At 42.3% G+C, this 14177-nt stretch overlaps 1 protein-coding gene across 1 annotated transcript in view; it reads left to right on the top strand.

The window, feature by feature from the left end:
* LOC144689095 (piezo-type mechanosensitive ion channel component 2) overlaps positions 1–14177 on the top strand; it is a 190222-nt gene that overhangs the window by 99543 nt on the left and 76502 nt on the right. Inside the window, exons 27-31 of the mRNA XM_078556243.1 lie at positions 2770–2838; positions 3378–3484; positions 7537–7654; positions 9776–9850; positions 11435–11601. Of these exons, the coding sequence (XP_078412369.1) occupies positions 2770–2838; positions 3378–3484; positions 7537–7654; positions 9776–9850; positions 11435–11601 (536 nt within the window). The remainder of the gene's footprint in view (positions 1–2769; positions 2839–3377; positions 3485–7536; positions 7655–9775; positions 9851–11434; positions 11602–14177) is intronic.

Here is a 14177-nt window from a genome sequence, read left to right as displayed (position 1 = left end):
TCGGTGGTGGAGGGAGTGAATGTTTTTGGTGTGGTGCCAATCAAGTGGGCTGCTTTGCCCTGGACGGTGTCAAGCTTCTTGAGTTTGTGGGAGCTGCAATCATCCAGGCAAGTGGAGAGTATTCCATCACACTCCTGACTTGTAGATGGTGTACTGGCTTTGGGGAGTCAGGAGGCGGGTTAGTCGTCGCACAGTTACTCACTTCTGACCTGCTCTTGTAGCCACAGTATTTATATGGCTAGTCAAGTTCAGTTTCTGGTCATGCAAACCCCAGGATGTTGATAGTGGGGGACTCAGTGATGGTAATGCCATTGAACATCAAGAGGCTAAGGTTGATTCTCTCTTGTTGGAGATGATCATGGCCTGACATTTGTGTGGCGCGAATGGTTACTTTGTGGTGTGATGTTAGGGTACATTGTGGTGTGATGTTAGGGTACATTGTGGTGTGATGTTAGGGTACATTGTGGTGTGATGTTAGGGTACATTGTGGTGTGATGTTAGGGTACATTGTGGTGTGATGTTAGGGTACATTGTGGTGTGATGTTAGGGTACATTGTGGTGTGATGTTGGGGTACATTGTGGTGTGATGTTAGGGTACATTGTGGTGTGATGTTAGGATACATTGTGGTGTGATGTTAGGGTACATTGTGGTGTGATGTTAGGGTACATTGTGGTGTGATGTTAGGGTACATTGTGGTGTGATGTTAGGGTACATTGTGGTGTGATGTTTGGGTACATTGTGGTGTGATGTTTGGGTACATTGTGGTGTGATGTTTGGGTACATTGTGGTGTGGTGTTTGGGTACATTGTGGTGTGGTGTTTGGGTACATTGTGGTGTGGTGTTAGGGTACATTGTGGTGTGATGTTAGGGTACATTGTGGTGTGATGTTAGGGTACGTTGTGGTGCTTATGGAATGAAGGAGGAAGTTGTTACAGCCTAATTTGTGAGTTTATTTTCTGAGTTATTTAATCTAAACTTTAAAAAAAAATTTGTAATCTATATTTGTAGCGGAATGGAGGTAGAACAATAAGGACAGATGAAAGGAATTTGGAAAATTAATACAATTTCAATTTGATTGGTTGTGTTTTTTTTTGAATGGGGATATTTGGAATAATAGCCACACAAGTGATTCTGTTTTTGTTGCAATGAGATTTGAATGAAGCAGTATTCTTCAGCATCTTCTAAAATGTTGACCAGGTTCAAAAAAAGGTTAGATTTATATGTGAGGAAATCGACTAAAGAAAGCTATTACATTAAAAACCCCTCAGCTGAGTTTTGGTTGATCATTTGGTGAGCAGTTCAAGCACATTCCATCTATATAATTGGAAATCTTGCCTGTAGTGCACTTATATTATACTTCAAAGTCTGAAAAGCATTGGGAAGAAAGGATGGGGCTGGGGAAGAACCTGTCATTTCCTTCTTCATTTCTGACCTTTATGGCCTGCTCTTTTTGCAAGGGCTAGACCACAACATAGAAACATAGGAGCAGAAGGAGGCCATTCAGTCCATCGAGCCCGCTCGGCCACTCAATGCAATTATGGCGGATCATCCAATTCAATGCCTTTTTCCCCACTCTATTGCCATATCCCTTTATGTCATTGGTATTTAGAACTCTGTCAATCTCTGCTTTAAACATACTCAATGACTGAGCTTCCACACTCCTCTGGGATGAACAATTCCAAAAATCCACGACCCTCTGAGTAAAAAAAAATTCCTCATCTCGGTCCTAAGAGGCTTCCCCCTTATTTTGAAATTGTGTCCACTGGCTCTAGACTCCCCAACCAGGGGAAACATTTTATCTGCATCCAGCCTGTCTATTCCTTTAAGTATTTGTAGGTTTCAATGAGATCCCCTCTCATTCACCGAAACTCTAGAGAATACAGGCCCAGTTTCCCCAATCTCTCTTCAAAGGACAGCTCTGCCATCCCGGGAACAAGTCTGGTGCACCTTCGCTGCACTCCCTCTATGGCAATAATACCCTTCCTAAGGTAAGGGGACCAAAACTGCACACAGTACACAAGGTGCAGTCTAACCAAGGTCCTATACAATTGAAGCAAGACTTTGCTACTCCTGCAGCAAAAATGGCTTCTGACCTCAGGATGTGCCCTATTTTCATCACTTTTGCACAGAGGAGAACCTTTTAGCAGCCAGCCTGGGTTTTATCTATAAGTTTTTAATTCACTCATGGAGAATGGGTGTTGTTGGCAGGGCCAGTATTTATAACACATGACCCAGTGACAGTGAAGGAACAGCGATATAGTTCCAGTCAGGATGTTGTATATGTGTTGGAGGGGTACTTGCAGGTTATAGTGTTCCCATGTGTCTGCTGCCCTTGTCCTACTGGATGGTAGAGGTTGCAGATTTGGAAAGTTAAACATCACAAGCAAACCCCAGATGCCAGACTAATGCCATGTAATTCATAGGTAGATGATCACAACATTAGTCTTCTACAGATGTATTAAACTACACTGCCCCATTCATAGGTGAAGATCTATTACACTACACTGACCCATTCACATATAGATCCATTACACTACACTGAAACACTCGTCTACAGATCCATCACACTACACTGACCCACTCATCTTACATCTATTACACTGCACTGACCCACTCGTCTACACACCCATTACACCACACGGATCCAATTATCTGCCTATCCATTTCATGGATAGTGTAACTTGTAAAATTGTTGTGGGGACTCTAACCACAATACAGACTGTATTAACTTGTTGATCCATGTGTTTCTGAAATTTAACCCTCCACAGGTGTTGATCAAGACAAAGCAGAAGGTGACAAGAAGAAATGGTGGCAGCCCTGGGTAACTCATTGCACAAGTAGGTTCTGTTGGTTCTAAGGAGAAAAAGCCCATCCTCTAATCCCATCAACTGGATGTTAACTTTACAAGTATATCTCCACAGCCTATTGTATGTACAAGGCTGTCACAATTTATAACCCCCGTAGGCATGGCAGTAGATGGTGCCTGCTTTTTGTATGAGCCCGGTCCTTGATCCAGAAACAGTGAAGAACCTGGAAGCCCTTGTTATTGAACAGTTGTAAGAGACTGTAACTAATAATAAACCCTGCTATTGAACTTGAGGAATTAATGGATGACTGTCTGGATGAACACTCAGCCTGTTCTGATGGAGGACTCCAGTGTGCACCCAGAATCAACACAGATGTTGTGGGCTAAATGGCCTCTTCCCATGCTGATTTTTAAAACCATTTTACAAACCATATGAGACTGTATTATCTGCGAGAGGCAGATGATATTCATTATTATTCTCAGTGATGTGCGCTTGTGTAACAGTCCCTTTCCAGGACACTCTGTGCACTGTACAAACCACTTACACTCTGTGTTTCCTTTGCTGTACAGTGATTCACAGCGGGGATTACTATCTATTCGACACTGACAGTGAGGATGAAGCTAAAGAGGAATCTGAAATAGTTAAAGATGAAACAATAAAAACCTCAGCATTCCAGGTGTGTAAGTAATGAAGGGCCACAAACAATTTCCTGTTGTGACAGATCCTAACACCTGATGCTGCTCTGCATTGCGGATAGCTAGAGATCCATTACACTACACTGACCCACTCACCAACACATCCATTACACTACACTGACCCACTCATCAACACATCCATTACACTACACTGACCCACTCATCAACACATTCATTACACTACACTGACCCACTCATCAACACATCCATTACGCTACACTGACCCACTCATCAACACATCCATTACACTACACTGACCCACTCATCAACACATCCATTACACTACACTGACCCACTTATCAACACATCCATTACACTACACTGACCCACTCATCTACACATCCATTACACTACACTGACCCACTCATCAACACATCAATTACACTACACTGACCCACTCATCAACACATCAATTACACTACACTGATCCACTCATCTACAGATCCGTTACACAACATTAGTCTTCTACCGATGTATTAAACCACACTGCCCCACTCATAGGTGAAGATCTATTACACTACACTGACCCACATATATAGATCCATTACACTACACGGAAACACTCACCTACAGATCCATTACACTACTGACCCGCTCATCTACACATCCGTTACACTACACTTACCCACTCATCTACACATCCGTTACACTACACTGACCCACTCATCTACACACTTATTACACTACGTGGGCCCAATCATCTACCTATCCATTACACTACACTGATCCACTCAACTACAGATCCATTACACTACACTGACCCACTCATATACAAATCCATTACACTACGCTGACCCACTCATTTACAGATTCATTACACACACTGAAACACTCATCTACACATCCATGACACTACATTGACCCACTCATCTGTAGACCCATTACACTACACTGACTACACTGATTGGACTATTGGCCCACTCACCTACAGATCCATTACATTAGTGACCCACTCATCTACAGATCCATTACACTAGACTGACCCACTCATCTACCTATCCATTACACACACTGAAACACTCATCTACACATCCATTACACTACACTGCCCCACTCATCTACAGATCCATCACACCACTGACCCACTCATCTACAGATGCATTAGACTATTGACCCACTCACCTACAGATCTATTATATTAGTGACCTACTCATCTACAGATCCATTACACTACACTGACTCACTCATCTACAGGTGCATTACACTACTGACCACCCCATCTACTGATCTATTATACTACACTGATCCATTCATTTATAGATCCATTGCACTACTGATCTACACATCTACAGATCCATTTTACTACTGACCTACTCATCTACAGATCCATCACACTACTGTCCCATTCACCTACAGATCCAATATGTGACTGACCCATTCATCTGCAGATCCATTACACGACAGCACTCATCTACAACTCCATTACACTACACTGACCAACTCATCTACAGATCTATTATACTGCACAGAGTCATTCACCTACAGACCCCTTACACTAGAAGGATGCACTCATCTACAGATCCATTACATGACACTGATCCACTCATCTACAGATCCATTGCACTATACTGACCCACTTATCCACAGATCCATTACACTACACTGACTCACTCATCCACGGATTCATTACACTACACTGACTCACTCATCTGCACATCCATTACACTACACTGACCCACTCATCTACACATCCATTACACTGCACTGACCCACTCATCTACAGATTCATTATACCACTGACCCACTCATCTACAGATCTAATACAGTTCATTGACCCACTCATCTATGGATCCATGACACAACAATGACCTACTTATCTACAGGTCCATTATAGTATACTGATCCACTCATCTACAGCCCCATTACACTACATTGACCCACTCACCTATAGATCCATTACACTACACTGAATTACTCACCTACAGATCCATTACACTACTGACCTGTTCATCTATAGATCCATTACATTACCGACACACTCATTTACAGATCTATTACACTTCTGATCTACTCACCTAAAGATCCATTACACTACACTGGCCCACTCATCTATAGGTCCATCATACAGCAAAATTGTATGCAGGTCTATTAAACTACACTGCCTCATTCATAGGTAAAGATCTATTACACTGCAGTGACCCGCTCATCCTTGGATCTATTACACTACACTGACCCACTCATCTACACATCCATTACACTACACTGATTCACTCATCTACGGATCCATTATGCTACACTGACCACTCACTCACAGATCCATTAGACTACTGACCCACTCATCTACAGTCTAATACAGTTCATTGACCCACTCGTCTATAGATCCATTACACTACAATGACCCACTTACCTTCAGATCCATTATAGTACACTGACCCACTCATCTACAGATAATTACACTGCACCGACTGACTCACCTACATATCTATTACACTACTGACCCACTCATCTACAGATCCATTACACTACTGACCCACTCATCTACAGATCCATTACACTACTGACCCATTCATCTACAGATCCATTACACTACACTGATCTACTCATTTGCAGATCCATTAGACTACACTGATCCACTCATCCACAGATTCATTACAGTACCATGACCCACTCATCTACAGGTCCATTACACTACACTGACCCACTCATCTACAGGTCCATTACACTACACTGACCCACTCATCTACACATCCATTACACTACACTGATTCACTCATCTACAGATCCATTAGACTATTGACCCACTCATCTACAGTCTAATACAGTTCATTGACCTACTCGTCTATAGATCCATTACACTACAATGACCCACTTACCTTCAGATCCATTATAGTACACTGACCCACTCATCTACAGATTCATTACACTACACTGACCCACTCACCTACAGATCCATTACACTACACTGACCCACTCATCTACAGATTCATTACACTACACTGACCCACTCATCTACAGATTCATTACACTACACTGATCCACTCATCTACAGATTCATTACACTACACTGACCCACTCATCTACAGATTCATTACACTACACTGATCCACTCATCTACAGATAATTACACTGCACCGACTGACTCACCTACATATCTATTACACTACTGACCCACTCATCTACAGATCCATTACACTACTGACCCACTCATCTACAGATCCATTACACTACTGACCCACTCATCTACAGATCCATTACACTACTGACCCACTCATCTACAGATCCATTACACTACTGACCCATTCATCTACAGATCCATTACACTACTGACCCATTCATCTACAGATCCATTACACTGCACTGATCTACTCATTTGCAGATCCATTAGACTATACTGATCCACTCATCCACAGGTTCATTACAGTACCATGACCCACTCATCTACAGGTCCATTACACTACACTGACTCATTCACCTACAGATCTATTACACTACTGACCCATTAATCTACAGATCCATTATAGTACTGATCTACTCATCTACAGATCTATTACCCTATACTGATCCATTCTACAGACCTATTACCATGCACTGATTTACAATTAATTTCAGATTAATTTAGGAAGCCTTAAAAATAGAATCTCAGTATAAGAAGTATCAGAACGCGGATCCTTAGATAGCTCCAAAGTACCCCATTGTCATCCATATCGCTGGCAACCACAGGTAAACTAAATACAGCCCACATTGCAATTAGAGTTTATCACATTGTCCTGTTCTATGCCCTCAGCCCATTCACAGTAGAATCTACACAATGTGAGTTCCTTGTGAAATCACTTGGCAGAAGCCATACCCAATGTTATTGTGTAGAGTGTGGTCTGTATGCTGTGGAGATTGCACAGGGTCTGTGGAAGGAGCAGACTCGATGGGTCAAATGGCTGCTACTTGTTTTCTGCTTTCTCATATTCTTAATTCCTGAAGAGACTAGGAGTCTGTTATTAACTCTGTGCCAGTGGATGGCTTTTCAGTGAGCTAAAATCTCACTTCACCAGTCTGAACAGACCAAGAGTAACCTGTCTGATTAACCATTTCCTTCCAGTTTGCTTACCTGGCCTTAGTTAAAGATTCAAAAGCAGCAGTCAAGGAAAGACACAAGGAGCTGAAGCAGGCGAAGAAAGCACAGAGGATGAAAGAAAAAATGGAGCATGTTCAACAAGGTAATTATTCCAGTGGATGTACTTCAGTAATTGTGGGGTCCTGAACAGTAGTGAGCAATGTTCAGTTACTAGGAGCAAAGAATGCAGCAAAATCCTGACAGCTATCACCACTCAGAATGCATGCTGCTGGAGTGCCAACTGTTGGAGCAGACCGGGGGCGGGGGGTGGAGTGGTGGGGGCAAACGTTTGCGTTGTCACTGATAATTTATTCCTGAAATCAATTGGGCTTGAAATATTGAATGTCAGAGGTCACAGATATTTTAAGTTAACAGAAATTCAACAAACACTTAACAGCAGTGCTTAGGATAAGAAGGGTTTAGTTGGAGAACTCCGATGTGTTGCAATTCTGAGTTCAGTACAAAGGCTGCAGGCCTTTGAAGCTCACGTTGCATTTTCAACACACACTTTTTACATCTTTATCACCCCTTCTGTGTGACAATTTGCACATTACTGCATTAAATAATACAACTTCAGGTGAAGTAAATATTAATGAGCTGCTTCCCTTGTTCCTTATTGCTAACTAGTTTACCATAGACATTACAACTCCCCAATTCTTATTGAGAGTTTCCCACTTGCTGCCCTTTCCTGCTCAGTTAAGTTTCTAATTATAATTCTCTTCCATTCCATACCAATCTCTTGCTTCTGAAAATGGTAATGTATTCACAAATGTGCCCTTAAGCCAAATTTGCAACCAACTGGAATGTGCACTGAAATGTATTTTAATTAGTTTCATTGATTAAACTGCTCATTGCTTTATGGTCAGTCTTAAATTTAACAGTTCAATGGTCACTGTGCCCAAATTGACTTATACATTCTCAATTAATGGACAAAAGTAGTGTTAGCTGTGGCTCAGTTTGAAGCACACTTACCTCTGAGACACATGGTTTATGGGTTCCAGAGCTTGAGCACAAAATAAGTCAAGGCTGACACTCCAGCGCAGCACTAAGGGAGCACTATACTGCTGTAGATGCTGTCTCGCAGTTGAGACATTAAACTGAGGCTCAGGCAGACCTTAAAGATCCCATGGCACTATTTTGAACGAGAGAAGGGGAGTTCTCCCCAGTGCCCTGGCCAATATTTACCCTTCAATCAACATCATAATAAACAGATTATCATAGGTCATTATCACATCACTGGGAGTTTGCAGAGTGCAATTTGGCTGCTGTGTTTTCTATATCACAACAGTGATGACATTTCAAAAAGTACTTCATTGGCTGTAGAGTGCTTTGAGACATCCAGTGGTTGCGAAATAAATGCAAGTCTTTTTTCACCATAAGGAGACATCTATAGCAGTATGACATTAGCAGACTTCAGGTCTGTCTTGTTAACACCCTCATTTACATCACAACTCTGCCTCCCCATTTACATTATGGCTATGATTTCTCATTTCTATTACAGTACTGGCTATTCATTTACATTCCAGTACCTCCCCTCATTTGCATCACAATACAACCTCCTGAAATTTGTTACTGCATAGCCTGGTGCAGAGTTTCCTGTCTACATTACAGCACTGCTTCCTCAGTTACAATCCCCTCAGCATTCTCCCCTGCTGACTAGAACATGTGCCTCAGGAGTACCCTGTTTATATTCTAGATGTTCACTCATGTCTTTTCCAGTCTGCACGAGACAGTCCCTCACTCATTCAATTCAATCCAACTGTTTTTTTCTCTCTTCTCCTATCCTGGATGCTCTGACTTTCTCTTACCTTACACAAGTGGGTAATCGTCATGCACGTGCCTGGACAGTGAATATTTGTAAACTATTTGACCATGGAATGCTCCCCCTTCAAGCCTAATCCATTCCTCATCCATCAACTACTCAACATCAGATTTGGAATCATACTGAGGCCGTTACTGGGCCTTGGAGTTCAGGCAGAGAGCCACTGAGGACTGGTTTGGTGCTGTAATCTGGTGCTGTAAATGAGCAGTATTGCTGCAAAGTAACTACGTAGGCAGTGGTGTAACATAAATATAAAGAGGTAATGTGATTATAAACAGGGAAGTGATGCTTTAATGTAAATTGATAACTTTTTAAAAAAAATAACTTTACTTGAATGTTTAAATTAAGAGAGCCAATGGAATGATAAGTGTCAGAGGCTGTAAATGTATGTTTGAATTTCAGACTTAAGCAGAGCTGACTCCAGTGAAGATGAACTGGATGCCTCAAGTGCGCAGGAAGGTGGTTCTGAGGATCCGGGTCAGTCACACCCACCTGTCAATTGCACATCACACACAACTTAGCAAATGAAAATTCTTATTAAAGTTAAACGTTCTTATTTAAACCTAAAACAAATAAAGCAGACATTAATCAGCCAGTGGGCATTGTAAATGCTGTAAGTGACACTAACACTGGTACACATGTGAAGTTCAAAAGACAACTTCTTTATTGGGACGAATATGGGCAAACTCACATTATCAGCTCCTGTTTAATGGGATTACAATGGGCAGGCAGCAGTAGAAAATCCATCCTGCACTATATATCAAACACCTGCAGCGAGTAAAGGGAGTGTGGATTATTGAATGTAGAAAGTGATACTGCTGGTGTGGGGAATAGCCTTGTTTTCTAGCTCCGTGTTGGATTGTCACTTCATGTATTATACAGTCTTTGAGTGCGTAAAATGACATTGATTCCAGAATTCAATTGAAAAATGATTGGAGGTTGGGCGGTCAGTGTAGTCATTTACAAGTAGAACAGAGTGTGTAAACTCCAAAATATCACTGGGGGTCAAAGGCCAGTTGCCTTTCATAAATGAAATAAAAAACATCCCTCTTCTATTTGTATCTCAATACTCAAGACATTCTGCAGAAACCATTCGTAGAGCTTTGTTGATACTGGTTTTCTTTTGAATTGGTTATGAATTAATTAACCATTTTCATTTTTCATAAAGTTTCATAGGAATTGTTATATGTGTTAGCTGCCATTGTAACCCAACATCTCAGATTTACTTTTCCTGTGATGTGCTCCCACCTAACAACATTGCATAACTTGGGAAACTAGGGAAGCCATGTTAGAAAATGCCAAGTGGGTGAGTTTAAACAGGTTCTGTCACCTTGCGAAATAACTTTTTCAATTTGGAAACTGTAGCAATCTCAGTACAACACACAGTTATGGCTTTGTATAAAAAAATGATTGGTCCCAGAATCCTGAAAGGATAGACAAAGCCTTTTAATCAATCAAATATTGGGCTTCTGTGGTGAACAATCCCAACTTCTCTGGTTCCTTCACCTAACTGATGCCCCTCATACATGATATCATTCTAGAAAATCTCATTCCTAAAGTGTGGTTCCCAGAATTGGACACAATACTCCAGCTGGGGCTAACCAGTGTTATAAAATGTTTTGCATAACTTTCTTTTTATTTCTAAGCCAAGAGATCATACACCTTTAGACAGCCTTGTCAACTTGTCCTACCGCCTTCAAAGATTTATGTATGTGAAGCCACCAGGCATATCTGTTACTGCACCCCTTTAACATTTTAAATTTACTTTATATTGTCTCTCCTGGTTTTCTTTTCAAACTGCATCATTTCATACTTCTTTGCATTCAATTTCATCTGCCATGTCTGATTATTTTACCAATCTACCCATGTCCTCCTGAAGTCTGTTATGATCCTCCTCACTGTCCACTCTTTTGAGTTGTGTCATCTGCAAACTTTGAAAATACGCCCTGTGCCCAAATCCAGGCGATCACTGTGAATCTGCCAGCAAACAAAAATGCCTCTGCTCCAATATTGAGCATTCCTCATTGCTCAGACACTCGTCTGTCTTTTCTTTCTGTGCAGATAATTTCATCAAGCATGGAGTCAACATCCTGACCTTCACCTGGATGTTTATCCAAGCATTGCTCGAGGGGCTGATTGAGCTGCTGAACTCCATCTCCAGGGATTACATTGATATCTCCACCGTGCTGAGGTTTGAGAGGTCCATTTTGAGAAGAGAATTAAAACAGGTGCTCAGTTTCATTCACTTTTAACGTATTGTTATGACGCAGCAGTTAGTAAAGGCTGAGTTATTTAAAATCCCAGAGGGAAACTTTAGACTCATAGAGTCATAGAGGTCTACAGCACAGAAAAAGGCCCTTCAGCCCATCGAGCCTGCGCCAGTCAAACAAGTACATAACTATTCTAATCCCATTTTCCAGTACTAGGTCCATAGCCTTGTATTCCATGGCGTTGCAAGTGCACATCCAAATACTTCTTAAATGTTATGAGGGTTTCTGCCTCTACCACCCTTTCAGGCAGTGAGTTCCCGATTCCCACCACCCTCTGGATGACAAAATTCTTCCTCACATCCCCTCTAAACCTCCTGCCCCTTACCTTAAATCTATGCCCCCTGATTAGTGATCCTTCCACCAAGGGGAAAAGCTCCTTCCTATCTGCCCCTCATAATTTTATACGCCTCAATCATATCCCCCCTCAGTCTCCTCTGCTCCAGGGAAAATAACCTCAGTCTATCCAATCTCTCCTCATAACTAAAACTCTCCAGCCCAGGCAACGTCCTGGTAAACCTCCTCTGCATTCTCTCTAGTGCAATCACATCCTTCCTATCATGAGGATTCCAGAACTGCATGCAATACTCTAGCTGTGGCCTAACCAGCATTTTATACAGTTCCAGCATAACCTCCCTGCTCTTATATTCTATGCCTCGGCTAATAAAGGCAAGTATCCCATATGCCTTCTTAAGCATCTTATCCACCTGTCCAGCTACCTTAAGGGACTGGTGGACATGCACACCAAGGTCCCTCTGATCCTCAGTACTTCCCAGGGTCCTACCATTCACCGTGTATTCCCCTGCCTTGTTTGTCCTGCCCAAGTGCAACACCTCACACTTATCCGGATTAAATTCCATTTGCCACTGATCAGCCCGTCTGACCAGCCCGTCTATATCCTCCTGTAATCTAAGGCTATCCTCCTCACTATTTACCACCCCACCAATTTTGTGTCATCTGCGAACTTACTGATCAACCCTCCTGCATTCAAGTCTAAACCGTTTATATATACCACAAACAGCAAGGGACCCAACACCGATCCCAATAGAACCCCACTGGTCACAGGCATCCAGTCACAAAAGCACCCCTCGACCATCACCCTCTGCTCCCTGCCACTCAGCCAATTCTGGATCCAATTTGCCAAATTGCCTTGGATCCCATGGGCTCTTACCTTCATTATCAGTCTCCCATGTGGGACCTTATCAAAAGCCTTGCTAAAGTCCAAGTAGACTACTTCAAATGCATTGCCATCATCTACACACCTGGTCACCTCTTCGAAAAATTAAATCAAATTGGTCAGACATGACCTCCCCTTAACAAAACCATGACTGTCCTTGATTAATCCCTGCCTCTCCAAGTGTAGATTAATTCTGTCCCTCAGAATTGCTTCCAATAATTTCCCCACTACTGAGGTGAGACTGCTGGCCTGGTAATTCCCTGGTTTATCCCTTCCTCCCTTCTTGAATAACGGTACCACATTGGCTCTCCTCCTGTCCTCTGGCACCTCTCTTGTGGCCAGAGAGGTATTGAAAAGTATTGCCAGTGCCCCTGCTATCTCCTCCCTTGCCTCACTCAACAGCCTGGGATACCTTTCATCCGGGCCTGGAAATTTAACTACTTTTAAGCCTGCCAGACCACTTAGAACCTCCTCCCTTTCTATGCTAGTTTCTTTAATTATATCACAGTATTTCTGCCTGATTTCCATACCCACGTCATCCCTCTCCCTTGTGAACACCGACATAAAGTATTCATTTAGAACCCTACCTACGTCTTCCGGCTCCACACACAAATTACCGCTCTGGTCCTTAATGGGCCCTACTCTTTCCCTAGTTATCCTCTTACTCTTAATGTACTTGTAAAATAGCTTTGGATTTTCCTTTATTTTACCTGCCAATGTTTCTTCATGTCCCCTATTTGCTGTCCTAATTTCCTTTCTAAGTTCCCCCCCTACACATTCTATACTCCTCTGGGGCTTCCACTGTTTTGAGCCCTCGGTATCTGCCATAAGCCTCCCTTTTTCTTTTTATCCAATCCTGTCTATCCCTCGACATCCAGGGTTCCCTGGATGGGTTGGTCCCACTCTTGTCCTTTACTGGAATATGTTGGCCCTGTACTCTCCCTATTTCATTCTTGAATGAGTCCCACTGTTCTGACGCAGATTTACTTAAAAGTACAACTCCGTTTCTGTTCTTCCAATGCCCTTCCAAGCAATTAGCCTCCAAAGGGCACAGCCATTGGCAACTGTCTCCTAGTTGTGAATGTCAATGTTTGTCATCTTCATATCTCTTTTGCAGATGCCCTTGTAATGGATGTGTGAATGCTCAGGCAAGTTCACCATACAAAAGACCTTTAGGTGTAGGCTTTCATCCATCCAATGAACATTTCTGAGCCAGGGCAGGTGTCGCTGGATTAGCAATGAGTGTATGCTTATGGATTTAGCACACTCCAGGACCTCTGAGTTGGTGACATCCATTACAAGGACACCTGCAAGAGAGATATGAAGATGGCAGACATTGACACTCACAACTGGGAGACAG

This window comes from Cetorhinus maximus, chromosome 13 (assembly GCF_964194155.1).
Source record: "Cetorhinus maximus chromosome 13, sCetMax3.hap1.1, whole genome shotgun sequence".
In the NCBI taxonomy this organism is placed as follows: Eukaryota; Metazoa; Chordata; class Chondrichthyes; order Lamniformes; family Cetorhinidae; genus Cetorhinus; species Cetorhinus maximus.
Note: the sequence above shows the minus strand (reverse complement) of the source record. Positions and strands in the feature narration are given on the sequence as shown.